This window comes from Osmerus mordax, chromosome 3 (assembly GCF_038355195.1).
Source record: "Osmerus mordax isolate fOsmMor3 chromosome 3, fOsmMor3.pri, whole genome shotgun sequence".
Taxonomy (NCBI): domain Eukaryota; kingdom Metazoa; phylum Chordata; class Actinopteri; order Osmeriformes; family Osmeridae; genus Osmerus; species Osmerus mordax.
The window spans coordinates 23,658,258-23,673,085 of record NC_090052.1 but is presented as its reverse complement, the minus strand read 5'-3'; the positions used below and the strand labels follow the sequence as shown (position 1 = coordinate 23,673,085).

Genomic DNA, 14,828 nt, shown 5'->3' with positions numbered 1-14,828 from the left:
GTTTTTTGATGAACTTATGGGCAACACAATTATACCAATGCCATGCTTGGTAAAGTTGTCCGGAAATACACTTTTTTACATATTATGACTGATGTGCTATTGCATTAGTGTTGTACTGCTTTGTTTTTTGTCATCTTAAGGATGAGTTGGCATGTAACCACCTTTCCTTTTTTCACCCTCTACATCTAGATCATGTCTGTGATCATGTAGGTGTTGTTTTCATACATGACAACTTCACTTTGTGTGCTTTTGGTAGATGTGTGTGTCTTTATGTGTGGTGTATATTATTGTTGTCTATTTAACTGTTTAAAGCTGTTATTCTAAGCAATGTACAGTAGATATGTATTTCATAAGTATATGGAATGTATTCACTCAGTTTATGGTCCCTGCGGGAGCCAAACCTTTAACCATGTCATGCTATATATTATTTTGTTCTAAAATATACATTTAAAAAATAAAATATACTTTGGAATATGTGAAAAGTTGCCTGTTTTTTGTGTGTGTATGGGGGGGGGGGGGGTTCTTATAAAAGCGACTTTTCTACTACATGGACGTTTTCCAGGAATTTGTATCTTTCCAAGATAAGAGAGGTAGGCTACACAATGTTTTATTTTAGTTTTGTTATAGACAGCGATATGATTACCAAATGTGCATTTTGAACATGCATTGTAGTATCTGAGTCAAGAGGGATGGACTGACTGAAAGGGATGCAGTAAAATGTGTGTGCATGCTCAAGCGGGAGTGCGCACGGGACAGTAACACACCGGCCGGATCTGGGAGTTGCGAGGATGGAGATCCGACCAGACAGATTTAAGGCGTCTGCCGGCAAAACTCTGGGAAAGATACACAGGTACCCTCGAAATTTACTATTTCAGTTATTCTCAGTAGGCTATGTTCAGGTTAAACGCATTTTGTAGAGATGGGTTTGTAATTCTGATTGCTAGTTTTTCCTCCCAATCAAATTTTGATCCCTTGTCACTTTCTTTCCAAGTTTTTGAAGAAGCATTCGATAAATATAGATATTTGCAAACTTTAAAATAAGAGGGGGGTCTTTGCCGAAATTGTACTTACCAGGTACACCTGGGTCGCAGGAGCGCGCCTTTAATCCAAATGGCACCTGGACGCGCTCTGATGTTGCGCGCAAATGACATCATGAGCAACATCTGGATTGTAGTGAAAGAATGAGTTCATGACCAATAATTTAACTGCAATTACATTATTTTAATGTTGATTTACTATTCCATCCCTCAAACTCTTTAACAGAATTATAATCAAAGTTGATTAGTTAATGTAAATAGATTTCTCGATTCTGTCAAGATCATCTTTGACACTTTCGATGTCATGACATGCCGTGTCCTGTCTGGGTATTAGGCTAATGCGTATGTGTGCGTGTGTGTGTGTGTGTGTGTGTGTGTGTGTGGGGGGGGGGGGGGGGGGGGGATATAGACACAAAAGGAATTCAACACAATGTTGTCAAGAAATATAAAAAAGCTCAAATTGCAAATATCTGTTTAATCTATATCAAATAAATGGAATATCCTATTAACTTGATGACAAAGAAAGAAAATTAAAAAAAAAAATGTATAGAAGAAATATATCTGCACTATTATGTTTTTTATTTTAGAGATATTGATACATAGTTTTTCTTCAATAAGAAGAGATATTAAGCACATGGATAGGGCGATGTGCAATAACTATGGCTTTATAAACTCACTGCTCTCTCAGGATTTGAGGTAGCAACTAAACATATAAATCCAATCCTGAAATATCCTGTTTCTCAGCCCAGCTGTCGGCCCATGCAAATCCCTAAACTAACCCCATCCCACTCTCTTCCCCATGCCGTGTCACTTCCTCCAGCCCTCCTTCCACCATCCTCTGACCCCTCCCCTCCCTACAGTCCCATTCAGGGCCTCTAGATGACTATCATCCCATCAGGGTCTCCTGGATTAGTGAGTAGGGGCGTGCGAGTCGACAGCTCTCCCCCTAACTGGCTACGCACATGCACGCTGCTTGAGGATGGGGAGAAGCATTTTTATTGGTTTTAGATGCGGTTTGGTTTGCAGTTACTGTGGATACATGTGTTAAAGTGTGTGTGTGTGTGGCCTTGTATACATGCAGATTGCTTGGTGTATATTGGTGAATGTGAGCAAGATGCTTCACAGGTCAGAGCCCTGATCTCTCACTGTGAATACAGTCAGTAGTTCATCTATTATTTAGAGGTGTTCTCCCTCTGAAGGCGTCTCTTGGTTCTATTTTGAACTTTGCTAAGTACGCTAGGGTCTGGTAAGGCCAGGAAGCACCTCGCTCTTCATGGCTCTTTCTTGTGGAATCAAGCAGTTGCCGGGATCAGTGCTGACCTGGGACACAATGGAACTAATGGACTGTTCATACATTAAAAACCCATGTACTTAATATCCCAAACAGACAAAAGGAAAAAATGTTTTAAGCGATTAATTATTTAGAATAAAATGACAGGTCTGTTGTAGCCTCCAATTACATGTTGATAGCAAAATAAACCTGAAAAACTAAGGTGCAAAGGTTGCAAATAAAATGCAGTGTCTTTTTTTATACACTGATTTTTTCACACTTTGTAAAAAAAACAAAGTCCATTTAGAGATACAATGAAGAGATACATGGGTATCTGAAATAAGAAAGCTGCTTACGATCAATTTATGATCCCCACAAATATCGTGTGGACGTTTATCTGTATGAAGCTATTTTACAATGTTTTGGTGGAATTGGAGGAGTGTGTAAAGACCATATAGTGTTTATTGATGTCTGCTTGTGTTTCTGTATGTGTAAAGTAAGTTAGAAAGATAGAGTGAGTGAGTGAAAGAGAGAGATTGTGTGTGGTGAGAAGAGGGGGGTGTCTCCCTAGGTAACACAGTCCCACTGAGACCCAATCTGTTCACGAGAGAGAGATGGGAGAGAGGGACACGCGTGTTGAGGGGGGAGGGGGCAGAGGCTGACACTGCTGTTACCTTGACTCAAATGAGGAGAGCAATCATTTTACAGCTTTTCTGAGCGGATTGCAATCAATTTTATGAGAGAGTATCTGTTGGTTAATGTCTTTACTCTTAGTCTTCACATTGGGCTGTGAAAATGTTTAAACTAAACCACTCATCCTTAGTTATTCATTCCAGTATTGAGAAAAGGCAAAGAAGTGTATTATATGCAGAGTGTTGGAAAACAATAGTAGGAAAGGAATGAGAGAAAAGTGTTGGCAACCTATACAGTTTTCATTATATGTAAAGCATGGGGGGGAAATGATCGTCTGGCATTATATAACATGGCATTGGTTTTTCTGCTACTGATGCTGCTCGCTCTCTCTTCTCTCTCTCTCTCTCTCTCTCTCTCTCTCTCTCTCTCTCTCTCTCTCTCTCTCTCTCTCTCTCTCTCTCTCTCTCTCTCTCTCTCTCTCTCTCTGCCTCTCTGTCTCTTGCTCATCCTCTTATTGTGGGATTATCAGGAACACATTGAGCACTGTGAATCTGTGAATTTAATATAAAAGGTAACAATAGAGTCTTTGTTGCTAACTCATTCACCAAGGGAAGGAAGGATGAATCTGGTCCCCAAATTTCATATTGGAGTGTCGTTGTCTAAAGTACTCTTAAAAACGGTAAAATACAAGAAGCAGCATTGTTTAATAAATACTCCAACAGGTTGTTTTAAAAGCACATGAAAGTCCACTTAAAGTCCTTTGATCCCAACCTGCATTATCTCCAGATAATGCAGGTTGGGATAATATAGACTCATGCTTCTCAGATGATCACTGTGGTACTGAAGGGTCTGTGGTAAATGACACCAAGGTTTTCACCCTAGTCAAAGTCTAGTCAAAGCCATTTGGTAAGGTCAGTAAGTGAACAACATAGCATTTGACATGGCTTTAAATGTTATTGTCATACAGAGGACCTAGACTGGGCCCACAGATTTCTGATTGCTTACAATAAAAAAATTAAGGATTGTTGATTTGTTTAGCTTTTGTGGCACCCTGATTCTAAGATGCGACCCCCCAAAGATAGGATGTTGGCTACGCTATTGATCGCAAGACCAATTCACAAATACAAATTTGTCTGGAACCTCTATGTTTGTTTTCAATTTCTAACGAGCGCAGACCGAAAACCTCTGTACGCAATTGAATAGATCCGGATAGTGGATATTGGTATGGCACTCTCCATGCCTGGTGGAAATGTGTTGGACTGGGAGGGTGAAACCCTCAGGTTGGCAGGTCTAACACTTACCCAGCAGCCAAGCCTCACAATCAAACCTTTTACAACAAATACAAATATTCCTGTTATGCTTCAAGTGGGAAATACGTTTGGTGTGCAAACAATGGAAAACTCATATTGGAAAAAAAACCTTGTCATAATAGAATTTCTAAAAATAATATGGCGTTTTATTCATAAGTGGGATGTGATTGTGTTACAGAAATATGATGTAATTACTGCTGTGGGCTAGTCTCATTAGCAGGTAGCATATGTGTAAGGGTCAGGCTGCAGTCTGTCGGATGCTTAATGAGAATCCTTGCAATACTTACATTACTCCAATATATGAAGGACTATCGTTGGTGGTTACTCATGATTTCCTACGGCTAGTTTTAATTTGTGTGCATGCATGTGTTTTATGTGTATGTGATTACAAATGTGTGTATGTGTTGGTGTATTTATATATGAGGTTTACTTTTGGAAGAGAAGGGTGAGTTAGAACAAACCGATCATGATGATTCTGCATATTTAACATATTTAACACCTACCATTTTGACAAGTTTTGACAGACATAAATGCAGTACATAGTGCTGTTTCAAATCTGGGTTTCATGCTGGTAAGACAGAGCTAGGACATTTTTATAAATCTGTGAGAAATTCTACTAAAAACAAACCAAAGGAATCTTATATAAACCAGACAGATGTGATGAGAGGGTCCCAGACAGACAGATGTGATGAGAGGGGGGGGGGGGGGAGGGTCATCGATGGAAGACTGGCTATTAAGAAACAGGTAGTAGTGCTTAGATGTACAATATGTAGTTACTGTACTATTATGACATTCTAAATGAGGCTGTTGAGTGGTGTGGGAGAATAGCATGTGACGCATTTGATAAACAGGTTTATCTCCATATAAATTTCCGGAAGTAAATCATTTCTAATCCTAATCTGTATGTTGTGACAGATTACGAGAGAGTGGGAGGAGAGCAAGTGAAGTCACGCCTGCCGCTTGGGGAGAGAGAGACGGGTGGTCGATGGGGGGAGGGAGGGGGGGAGGGAGGGGAGGGGTGGGGGGGGAGGGGAGGGAGGGGAGGGGTGGGGGGGGAGGGGAGGGGGGGAGGGAGGGGATGGGGGGAGGGAGGGGCGGTGGGGGAGGGGGGAGGGGAGGGGGGGAGGGAGGGAGGGGCGGTGGGGGAGGGTGGGGGGGGAGGGGAGGGTGTGAGGGAGGGAGGGAGGGAGGGGAGGGGGTGAGGGAGAGCGGTGGGGGAGGGGTGGAGGGGAGGGAGGGGGGGGAGAATACACCGGAAGAGATAGTCTCTTATCCCTTCTGCATTTACATGATGTCTGATAAAAAGATTTTCTTGCTTTCTCTTTCAACATATTACTACAGTAGATACCATTTATTTTAGTTTACCAAGACGAGGACAACAAGTATGTGGTCCTTTCTCTTTAACTGATTGTATTTATTCTGTGTTTGGAGGATTACATAGAATCAGCTGTTTTAACCCTAAAGGGGTCGGTGAAAGATGCATGTACAGGATGGATGGATGGATGGATAGATGGATAGATGGATGGATGGATGGATGGATGGATAGATAGATGGATAGATGGATATATAGATAGATAGCAATGCTAATCTTAGTTACAGGGATGAAGAAAGTAAAATGCATAATTTATCTCCACCACAAATGTATAAATAATTGAGTCTGTCTTGTGTTGGAGTGTGTAGAGGAGGAAGGGAGCTATATTAAATAGAACTATCTAACACAGATACAACTCTATGATTATAGCTGACAGTTGCATGGGTAAAACAAAAACACCATACTTGGTGTCAATGGAATTTGTGTGGTGATTCTGGTTGCTGTTCCCGACACAATTCTCCTGCTCACTGAGTAACTGGATCAGCCCAGTGGAAACCATGCAGCCTACTGTCCATGTGCCTGTCTGTCCCTGTGTACACACACATGCTTGCACACCAGAGATGACAGAAGTACACACATCCTTCACTCAACTAGAAGTACAGATACTCATGTTTAAAATGACTCTGTAAAAGTTGAAGTACTGACTACACTTTTTCACTCAAGTTATTAAAGGAAAGAAGTATGGGCTCTGACTTATACTTAAGTAAAAAGTAGCCATTACTACTACGTGTTGCCAACTTTGTGACAATGAAATACAAGACAAAAGGTGGCCTGCTGCAGCAGTGAGGGTATGGTTTTGTGTGAATATACAGTGTATTGTTTCAAGCCATTTGTCATAACGTTAACTAATTGGCAAATTGACTCATTCACTTAACTTCTACTGATGCGCATGATGATGGGCTGTGATTGGATGATGACAGGCGACAAGTGTTGTGATTGGATGATGACTGTTGACACGTGTTTTGATTGGATGATGACTGGTGACAAGTGTTATGATCAGCACAGCTGCTGTTGCTGTTGTATCAGTCAGTGGTTAGATCAGCGTAGTCATAGGGGCTGAACTGTGGGCATCTGTGAAGCCCTCTGTGACATAGCTTGAAAAAAGGGTTATGCAAAATGTTAATGGATGTATACAGTATCTACCTACAGGAAATGAGTGGAGAGCTTTTCATACATGTCTACTGCAAGCCTTAAATGCTTGAAGCACTAGGCTCTTGACCAGGTCCTCCTATTAATGCCCCAAAAAGTGATGTCATTTTAATCTGCTCTGACATCAGAATCTAATGAAACGTTATGTGGATGAGGATGCCTTTACTCACATTTTTATGACATTTATGACATTGGCACAACAAATTACTCAGCCTGTACAGTTTCCCAGCCTCAACATGGCTCTACCGGCACCAGACCATGGCTCTACCGGCACCAGACCATGGCTCTACCGGCACCAGACCATGGCTCTACCCGGCACCAGACTGTCCCTCTAACTTGTTCCGCTCTGTGTCCTCCAAGACTGCTGGAGAAACGGCAGCCCAATGGCGAGACTATCGAGCTGTCAGCCGAGGGGCGTCCGGAGCTGGTGGAGGAGAAGGAGCTGCCCGTGGTTGACTGTACCTGCTTTGGCCTGCCCCGCCGCTACATCATGGCCATCCTGTCTGGCCTGGGCTTTTGCATCTCTTTTGGTATACGCTGTAATCTGGGCGTAGCCATTGTTAGCATGGTCAACGACCACACTGTCTTTAAAGGCAACAAGGAGGTGCTAGTGGTAAGTGTTGAATGTTCTTGGTTCATAATATCATTCTCTGGTCATGTCAGTGAAGGCCAGTATAGATCACTGATCACCATCACTGATCCCCAGTAGACATTAATGTCATTCATCTCATTATGCTGCACCATTACTGTACGTTTTAAAATTATGTACAAGCTAAACATCTGGAACCTCTTAAAGTAGCCTCTTCTTAGATTCCAAACTTTGACAAAAAGTATAATGAGTAGATGTTGTGTGTTGTGTTGTTCCCCTGCAGGCAGCACAGTTCAGATGGGACCCAGAGACGGTGGGGATGATACACGGTTCTTTCTTCTGGGGCTACATCGTCACACAGATTCCAGGTGGCTTCATATGTCAAAAGTTTGCTGCCAACAGGTATTTACTGATAACTTCATTTAACCCTTGTGTTATCTCCGGGTCATTCTGACCCATCAGTCATTGTGACCCACCGTTGTATTGCGACAAATTTACCTCATACAAAAACAAAGTGAAGCATTTTCTTTTAACTGTCGGGCTGTCTCAGACCCCCCACATTGGAATGGTTAAAAGAAAATTATTTGTATTTGTTTTTGTATTGGGTAAAATTGGGTAAACACAACGATGGTTCGTTATGAACCTTTGGGTCACGTGACCCGAAGGCAGCACGAGGGTTAACAAAATACACTTTCAGACATTTCCATCATTCTTCACTCATGGGAATCCAACCCTGGTTTTAAATCTTGGTATTTTTGGAATACAATCTGTTACTATAGTCACCATCAGAGCCTAGCTGTACTGCATGTCTTCCAAAAGCATGATGTAAAGTTTAAAGCCCTGTGGTACAAAAAAAACAGGATTTAATCATTTGAAACCACTTAGATTTGTTTTCACATCTCAATCACTGAGATGCAGTTGTTTAAAAATAAATGTTTGTTTGCCTGTTTTTGTGTTCTGTTCCAGAGTGTTTGGCTTTGCCATAGTGGCCACATCTACTTTGAACATGCTGATTCCATCTGCCGCCCGCTGCCACTACAGCTGTGTCATTCTAGTCAGGATATGCCAGGGCCTCGTTGAGGTACACTGTGTACAAATGAGTGTGTGTTTGTGTGTGCACACAAGCATAAAGTGTGTGTTTCTCTATTTACTGTACATCATCCTTTAATTATGTCCTGCAGGGGGTCTCATACCCAGCATGCCATGGGATCTGGGCCAAGTGGGCTCCACCTCTGGAGAGAAGTCGTCTGGCCACAACAGCCTTCTGTGGTGGGTTTAACATTCTCTCTTTGTAATCCCATTCTTTAAAACCGAATTTCCTAGACATAAATCAGTTAACAGTGTTTGAACTGTGCTACAGTCTAAAACACGTTTTTAAGCTTCTGAAAAACTCCTGTGAAGAAACTGTCTGGATGCTAGTTCAGATACAACAGATAAGACTGTCTGGATGCGAGTTCAGATACAGCAGACAAGTCAAGATCCTTCTTTCAGTATGTTCGCCTCACGTAATTGGCTATACAGGTATCTTTATCTTTGCTAATACTGAAAAGAACCTGCTGTAACGGCCATAGGGTAGACAATAAAAGGCTACAGGGCCATTTGAACTGGGACCAGATTCAGTGATCTTAAGTGATCACTAGTGATCTAGTGATGGTTTTCTTTTCACACTGTAGGTGTTTCAGTTTGTGTCTCTGCTGTGTTGTGTCAGGTTCCTATGCTGGAGCTGTGGTGGCCATGCCTCTAGCTGGAATACTGGTGCAGTACACAGGGTGGCCATCTGTCTTCTACCTATATGGTTAGTAACAAAACACTTATTTATTCATTGTAACTTTCCATATATTTACATACATGATAGCCTACTGGCTAGTTTGTTCTGTGAAAATTCACTATTATTAGTAGATAGTGCCTACATAGTGGATGTATTGATAGAATATTCCTTTATCCTCATTTTGTCTTTATCCGACAAAGACATACCTTCTGTGCATCTTTCTGATGTTCCCTGTCCTCTTGTATTCTCTGATCTCTATATTCCTTTCCTATCTAATGCACTTTGTTGACTGTGTGTCTTCTGCTTTACATCTCTTTATATTTCATCATGGCAACGCCTTTCCTCTGTATTATACCTTCCCCACCTTTCCCTGTATCTCTCCTACCTTTCCCTGTATCTCTACTCTCTTTCCAAATATCTATCCTACCTTTTCCACACTCCTTCTACATTCACCTTTCAACTTTTGATTGTTTTCATCTTCTTATCGTTTCCATCCCTTCCCCTTCTTCTACCAAACCCTTTCTGTCAACCCCCTCTTACTATTATCACCCGACCTCCCCCCTATTTCACATGCTTTCAACTCCAACATTTCTACCCCCCCTCTCTGTCCCCCCCCCTCTCTCTGTCCCCCTCTCTCTGACCCCCCCCTCTCTGTCCCCCCCCATACCTCCCCTTCCCCTCCCAGGCTGCGTTGGGATATTTTGGTATCTCTTCTGGCTGCTGGTGTCTTATGAGAGTCCAGCCGCTCATCCCACCATCACTCCTGAGGAGAGGAAATACATTGAAGACGCCATCGGAGAGTCTGCTGGCCTGGTGAATCCCCTTCAGGTAACCGGCTGAGACTGGACTCACAAACACAGGAACGCACACGTACATTCCTAATTCAGCTAAACTTATTCTGTTTAATGTGAGGTGTAAGTAAATACAGATAACTTGCATTCCTGCTTGTTTCAGAAATTCAAAACCCCATGGAAACATTTCTTCACCTCCATGCCGGTGTACGCCATCATTGTGGCCAACTTCTGCAGGAGCTGGACCTTCTACCTGCTCCTCATCAGCCAGCCAGCTTACTTTGAAGAGGTGTTTGGCTTTGAGATCAGCAAGGTGAGGCTATCCTAACGAGTGACCTGATACTTTATATTGTATACCATGCATCTCTCTCCCTCTCCCCTTCTGTCCCTCATCCTGTCTGCTTGTTCTCAGGTGGGGATGGTGTCAGCCCTGCCTCACCTGGTGATGACCATCATCGTGCCCATCGGGGGCCAGCTGGCAGATTACCTGAGAACTCACAACCTGATGACCACCACCAACGTCAGAAAGCTTATGAACTGTGGAGGTAGGCTGTAGTGTATGTGCATCTACAGTATGTGTGTATGTATTGGGGGGAATGAGACGTGAGGAGGAAAAGAGAATGTCTGTTCCAAACGTGCAGCAGATCCCATGGTGACAGTCATGAGGCTATCAGAATGCTATACTCGTGCTTAACCATAGAGTTTCAGTTCCATGTAGCACATGATCCTGTGTGGTTCATCTACATGGCAGCAATAGGATCAACAACAGGTGCTTTTGAGCTGTTGGTTCTTTATAGCCGCCAGAACAGTGTAGACTTTAGCATCAGTAACCTTAAACATGCTATTAGGATGTTACTCAGTCAGCCTGCTTTTCTGAGTGGACTTCTGGGTGTTTCTTGAGGTTGTCTCGGAAGAATGGTTGAATAAACATCCTGAATAACTTAGTGTGTGACATTGTGGGAACCAAGGACAATGTTGCAGTGTCTCTGTGTAGGGTTTGATAGGCAGTATTAAAGCATCTTGTAAGCATCTTGTTTGGTGAAAAGCAGACTTGTGGCCATCTGCTGCCTTGTAGGCCTCTGTGTGTCCTGCCCGTCCCCTGTGGTTCAGCCGGTCTCAGGTCAGGAGGGGAGCAGAGGGGGTGCTGGTCAGATGCAGAGCCACGGAGCACCTGCTCAACATGCACCATGTGCTTCTCAGGGTAGGATGGAGCCGTGTTGGCCATGGGACGACACACCAACACAGAGTAGCCATGAGCCACAGGGGGATTCCTAGCTAGCGACGTCAGCAAGGCTAAATGTAGGAAAGCAAATTCTCCTATTCTCAACTATTGTGAACCTCAACCACTGAGATGCAAACCAAAGGGTTGAAACACAATGTAACAAACAGTTGTGTAATAAAACATGTTAACCTGTCAAAGCATCAAGGCGTAGAGATTTACAGTTGAAGAAGATGGTGTCATTTTGTATTTTAGCAAGGGCAGAGTCACCCTGGGGCACTTTACACTATAGGCTTGTGTTTTTAATAAACAGCAGATCACATAAGATATCCTACAATCATGTGTTGTCAGAGTGTACCAAATGAACATTATGAATTACGCATAGAACTGACATTTGAAGATTTGCATATTGAGGCCCTTGAAGTCCATGGAATTCCCCCCAAAATTTGGATGATAAACGATATTCAACAAAAAAAATTATGCTTCACGAGTAGACTATATTTAGGGTATTGCCAACGTGCTATTTGCGTCATCTTACAAAATGTCATGCACTGCTACATGTAATATGCTGACATGGATAGAGAGAAATGCATGGTGTGTGTTTGTGTTGTTTACATACGACGACCACATGGTATTACAACTGCCTGTGCATGTGAGAGGCATATGTGCATGAGAGGTTGCACAAACCCTGAGCTTGCAGACATGCAGGAGAGTAAAGAGATATTCTGCTACACCGGACGCAGCTGAGATACAATTATCTTTTTACTTTTACAGTCCTCACTGTTAAAAGATGTGAAACCATTCTGGTTTTGTAAGCAAACATTATTTTTCCATACACAAATGTAAACTGATTTAGCCAGGTGAATATTTGATCACAATTGTTAAGTTTAAGTTTGAAGCACCGACACTAACGTCCTCAAAAGCGATGTTGTTGTCATGTAAGTTCCCTGCCTGGCACAGGCTTCATGTGGTTGACTTCTTCACCACCCCAGAGATGATAAGAGGATGCTCATTGGTCAAACCACAAAGTGAATTAAAAGGGGGGGGGGGGGGGGCTGGTAGAATCTGTTTGGGCCATTGTGCACCTGAGTGTGTCCATGGTTACCTTGGCTGCGGGAACAAGGAGTGCTGCAGCACCCCTTGACAGCACAAGAATTTAAAATGATCCACCACAGTGGCACCGCCCGGCAACATGAGTCCCCCCCCACCCCCCCTATCTACCTTAGGTGACTGAAGATATTAGGTTTTATTTTTCCTACTAACATTGTTAGATCTTGTTGAGATAATTTACTGTGAAGATTTAAGACATAACATTTGGGGTTCCACGGTGCCCTAACAACCTACTGGTATTGAGGGGAACTCATGGGTAAGGTTAGGGAGAACTCCACTCATGGTACCTTGTTTCTGTTTGTCTGTTGCCATGTTAGGGTTTGGTATGGAGGCCACTCTGCTGCTGGTGGTAGGATTCTCACACACCAAAGTTGTAGCCATTTCATTCTTGGTCCTCGCTGTGGGTTTTAGCGGATTTGCCATCTCAGGTAAAAAAATAAAATATTAATGATTTTCATGATGTGCACCAATGGATACAAAACACAGTTTGTTTCACTCAAATATTTGTTATTGACAATCTGTAGCGACAGTACGCAAGCAAAGATGATGTAAATGGCAATTCTAAGATTTTATACAAACTATAATGCATCATATATTAACCCAAGGTTGTACATGCCGTATTAAGTTATGTCCTGTATGCTTCAGTTGAGGGTTGTGGTAATGTACAGTATACAGTTACATTTGTGGGGTTGACTTTTGGTAAATAAGTAAATTCACTTTTGCCCGAATCATAACCACCTATCATATCCACCTCACCATTGTGAGGACCTTACCTGAGTTCCAACAGAACACCACTCACACAATTCAGACACAAACTAAATATTACCATTTCACTGAGACTCAATCATAAAGAGTGTCTTTTTATAATCTTTTAGGTTTCAATGTCAATCACCTAGACATAGCTCCCCGCTATGCCAGCATTCTGATGGGGATCTCCAATGGAGTAGGCACTCTGTCTGGGATGGTGTGTCCTCTTATTGTTGGAGCTATGACCAAGCATAAGGTGAAGATGTAAATACTTGTAACAGGATTTGCTTGTTCAGGAGTCAGCATTGTGGATAAACTCCCTTTATTGTACATTAACTGAACAGTTTGTTCCCAACCCTAAACAACATACTTGTCTGCACTCATCAGACACGTGATGAATGGCAGTATGTGTTCCTCATCGCCAGCCTGGTTCACTATGGAGGGGTCATCTTCTATGGTATGTATCCACTCTCACTAGGTCCAGACGGGTGTCCACTCTCCTAATCCCATCTGACACCTGTGTGAAGAGAAACCAGTGGAAGCCTTTCAGACAGACTCCACCTGTAACCTGGTGCTCTCTCTCTCCCTCCTCTGACCTGGTGCCGTTTCTCTCTCACAGGGATTTTTGCATCTGGAGAGAAGCAGCCATGGGCAGACGCGGAGGACACAAGCGATGAGAAGTGTGGCATCATTAATGAGGATGAACTGGCCAATGAAACTGAAGAAATGTACCGAACAGGTGGAGGCGGTCACTACGGAGCTATGAGCCAGCCGAACGCAGGACCCAACGGAGGGCGAGGTGGAGAGGGTGGGGGTGCGGGGTGGGTGACGGACTGGGAGAAGACGGAAGAGTATGTTCAGCCTCCAGGTTACAACAAGGGGGAGGGCCAGAGAAACCTGACATAAAAGCGATAAACAGGAAGAAAGAAAAGTCAAAAGACAGGAAGACATTCAGAATAAAGGGGATGAAATAAGTGAATGTGTGTGTATTTGAGTAAATGGAATGGTTAAATCTACTTATTGTGTACTGTACCAGAATCTGACCTCAATCTACCAGGGGCTCCTTCTGTTTCTGAACTCTTTATGATTGGTCAGGAATATTTTAAATGGAAGTAAATGTATGTTGGAGATGTGTTGTTTGTGTATATGTACAGTACCTTTAAATTATCCAGACTCCTACTTGTTCATCATTTTGTTGTGTCATAGACTTTAAAATGACAACAAACAAAAGAATTCAGTCTTGCTCTGATATTCCAAATGAGCTGCATCCTGTTTCCTTTGATCATCGAGGCAACCCTCTAATCTCTAGAAGGATCCAGTGGTAGGGTTAGGCTGTAACCAGTGGTTACTCGAACACAGCTTCAGTGCTCATCTACAGAGGTGGACAAGCCAGATGTACAGTTTTATAAAGTACATTTAGTCAGTATTTTGCCAAATGGCACTGAAATGACTCTGAGGAGATGATCTTGTCTGATTAGACAACAGTTGGACTCATTGGCCTGAATGCCAAGAACGTTGTCTGACAAATATCTGATACTGCTAATCACCTATAACAATTTCTACATTAATAATGAATTGCCTGGTTGTAAAGAATTACCCAAAGGTGTGCAGAATCTGGTAGAGGCAGTCAATTCAGTAGGACTGAAGCTGTAAATGCTGCCAAAGGCTCTTCTGCAAACTGAATAAAGGGTCTTAATTTCGAAATTTGTTCTGTATTTCTTATTGTATAACTTATTTGAAAATAGTCTATAACACAATAATGTATATACACAATATTATGTGGAACAAGTGAAGGGGTATAAATACTTTCTGAAGGCACTGTACTGAATACAT

The 14,828-nt window shown here is 42.6% G+C and overlaps 1 protein-coding gene across 1 annotated transcript; it reads left to right on the top strand.

The window, feature by feature from the left end:
* The first annotated feature begins 788 nt into the window (after nt 1–788).
* On the top strand, nt 789–13,901 carry slc17a7a (solute carrier family 17 member 7a). The gene is made up of 13 exons (XM_067233137.1): nt 789–850; nt 7,132–7,384; nt 7,644–7,762; nt 8,327–8,441; nt 8,542–8,629; nt 9,069–9,155; nt 9,814–9,956; nt 10,083–10,232; nt 10,332–10,464; nt 12,566–12,676; nt 13,124–13,251; nt 13,383–13,452; nt 13,615–13,901. The coding sequence occupies exons 1-13, from the start codon at nt 789–791 to the stop codon at nt 13,899–13,901; spliced, it is 1,746 nt and encodes a 581-aa protein (XP_067089238.1).
* Nucleotides 13,902–14,828: the final 927 nt, after the last annotated feature.